Source organism: Centroberyx gerrardi, chromosome 17 (genome assembly GCF_048128805.1).
Source record: "Centroberyx gerrardi isolate f3 chromosome 17, fCenGer3.hap1.cur.20231027, whole genome shotgun sequence".
NCBI lineage: Eukaryota > Metazoa > Chordata > Actinopteri > Beryciformes > Berycidae > Centroberyx > Centroberyx gerrardi.
The window spans coordinates 12,246,519-12,248,110 of record NC_136013.1 but is presented as its reverse complement, the minus strand read 5'-3'; the positions used below and the strand labels follow the sequence as shown (position 1 = coordinate 12,248,110).

Here is a 1,592-nt window from a genome sequence, read left to right as displayed (position 1 = left end):
TAGGAATGGAATCACATTGCAATACAGGGGATAGGAAATGAAGAAAAATATTATCTCTGAAGAGATAAAAGAGGACCTTCTACATTTTCCAGAACTAAAACCAGTGGCATCACACCTCAGTACAGCCCTCCTCAAGTGCAATGACCGGACTGATCCATGTACAGTTTGAGATGGCGGTGATGAGGCTCGTCTAAACCTTGCACATAGGAGGGCTGAAAGGGGCGGAGGCGAGATGGAACTGGACAACAGCTCACTGGAGCTCTACTTCACCAGCAACACCACAGAGATTCCTGAGGCAATCACCTCTGCACCCTGGGATGAGGCCACGCTATTGGGCCTCCAAATCTCCCTATCTGCACTATTGGCCATCGTCACCCTGGCAACTGTGCTGTCCAACGCCTTTGTCATCGCCACCATCTTTCTGACCAGGAAGCTCCACACACCTGCCAACTTCCTGATTGGCTCACTGGCTGTCACAGACCTGCTAGTGTCCATCTTAGTCATGCCAATAAGTATTGTCTACACCGTAAGCAAGACCTGGTCACTGGGACAGATCGTTTGTGACATCTGGCTGTCGTCCGATATCACTTTCTGCACGGCCTCCATCTTGCACCTGTGTGTGATCGCATTAGACCGCTACTGGGCCATCACGGATGCGCTGGAGTACTCCAAACGCCGCACTATGCGTCGGGCTGGGATCATGGTTGGGGTGGTGTGGGTGATCTCCATATCGATCTCCATGCCTCCGCTTTTCTGGCGGCAGGCCAAAGCCCACGAGGAGCTGACAGAGTGCATGGTGAACACAGATCAGATCTCCTATACCCTTTACTCCACCTTCGGCGCCTTCTACGTTCCCACAGTCCTCCTCATCATCCTCTATGGACGGATCTACGTGGCCGCTCGCTCCCGCATCTTTAAGACGCCGGCGTCGTCTGGGAAACGCTTCACCACGGCGCAGCTCATCCAGACCTCTGCAGGCTCCTCTCTCTGTTCTCTCAACTCTTCCTCCAACCAGGAACCACACCTACACTCTGGCATGGGGAGCGCCGGAGGTGGAGGATCGCCTCTATTCATGAATAGTGTGAAAGTGAAGCTGGCAGACAGTGTGCTGGAGAGGAAACGTCTGTGTGCAGCGCGGGAAAGGAAAGCAACCAAGACCTTGGGGATCATCCTGGGTGCGTTCATTGTCTGTTGGCTCCCATTCTTCGTGGGTACGCTTGTCATGGCCATCTGTAAAGACTGTTGGTTTGATCCGGTGCTTTTTGACGTCTTCACCTGGCTGGGATACCTGAACTCCCTCATCAATCCTGTTATCTACACCGTATTCAACGATGAGTTCAAACAGGCCTTTCAAAAACTCATGAAATTCAAAAGATGCTCTTGAAAACCTTACAATTACACCGATTTGGAACTGGCATCTTTTGGAGAATATGAGGAGTTTTAGGATGAACTGAACGAAACAAACAGACACAGAGGACATTGAATATATATACAGAGATATATATATAGATATACAGTATGAATGGGGAGAGAGAGAGAGGGAGAGATATTTTACATGATGGAAATTATTGGGCTTACTAATAGATAATACT

The 1,592-nt window shown here is 49.8% G+C and overlaps 1 protein-coding gene across 1 annotated transcript; it reads left to right on the top strand.

Moving 5' to 3' along the window:
- Positions 1 to 232: 232 nt before the first annotated feature.
- Positions 233 to 1,384, top strand: htr1d (5-hydroxytryptamine (serotonin) receptor 1D, G protein-coupled). Its single transcript, XM_071925601.2, has one exon. The coding sequence runs from the start codon at positions 233 to 235 to the stop codon at positions 1,382 to 1,384; it is 1,152 nt and encodes a 383-aa protein (XP_071781702.2).
- The last annotated feature ends 208 nt before the right edge of the window (positions 1,385 to 1,592 follow it).

Coding starts and splice junctions, on each gene's coding strand:
- htr1d (XM_071925601.2), top strand. CDS start 233: ATGGAACTGGACAACAGCTCACTGGAGCTCTACTTCACCAGCAACACC.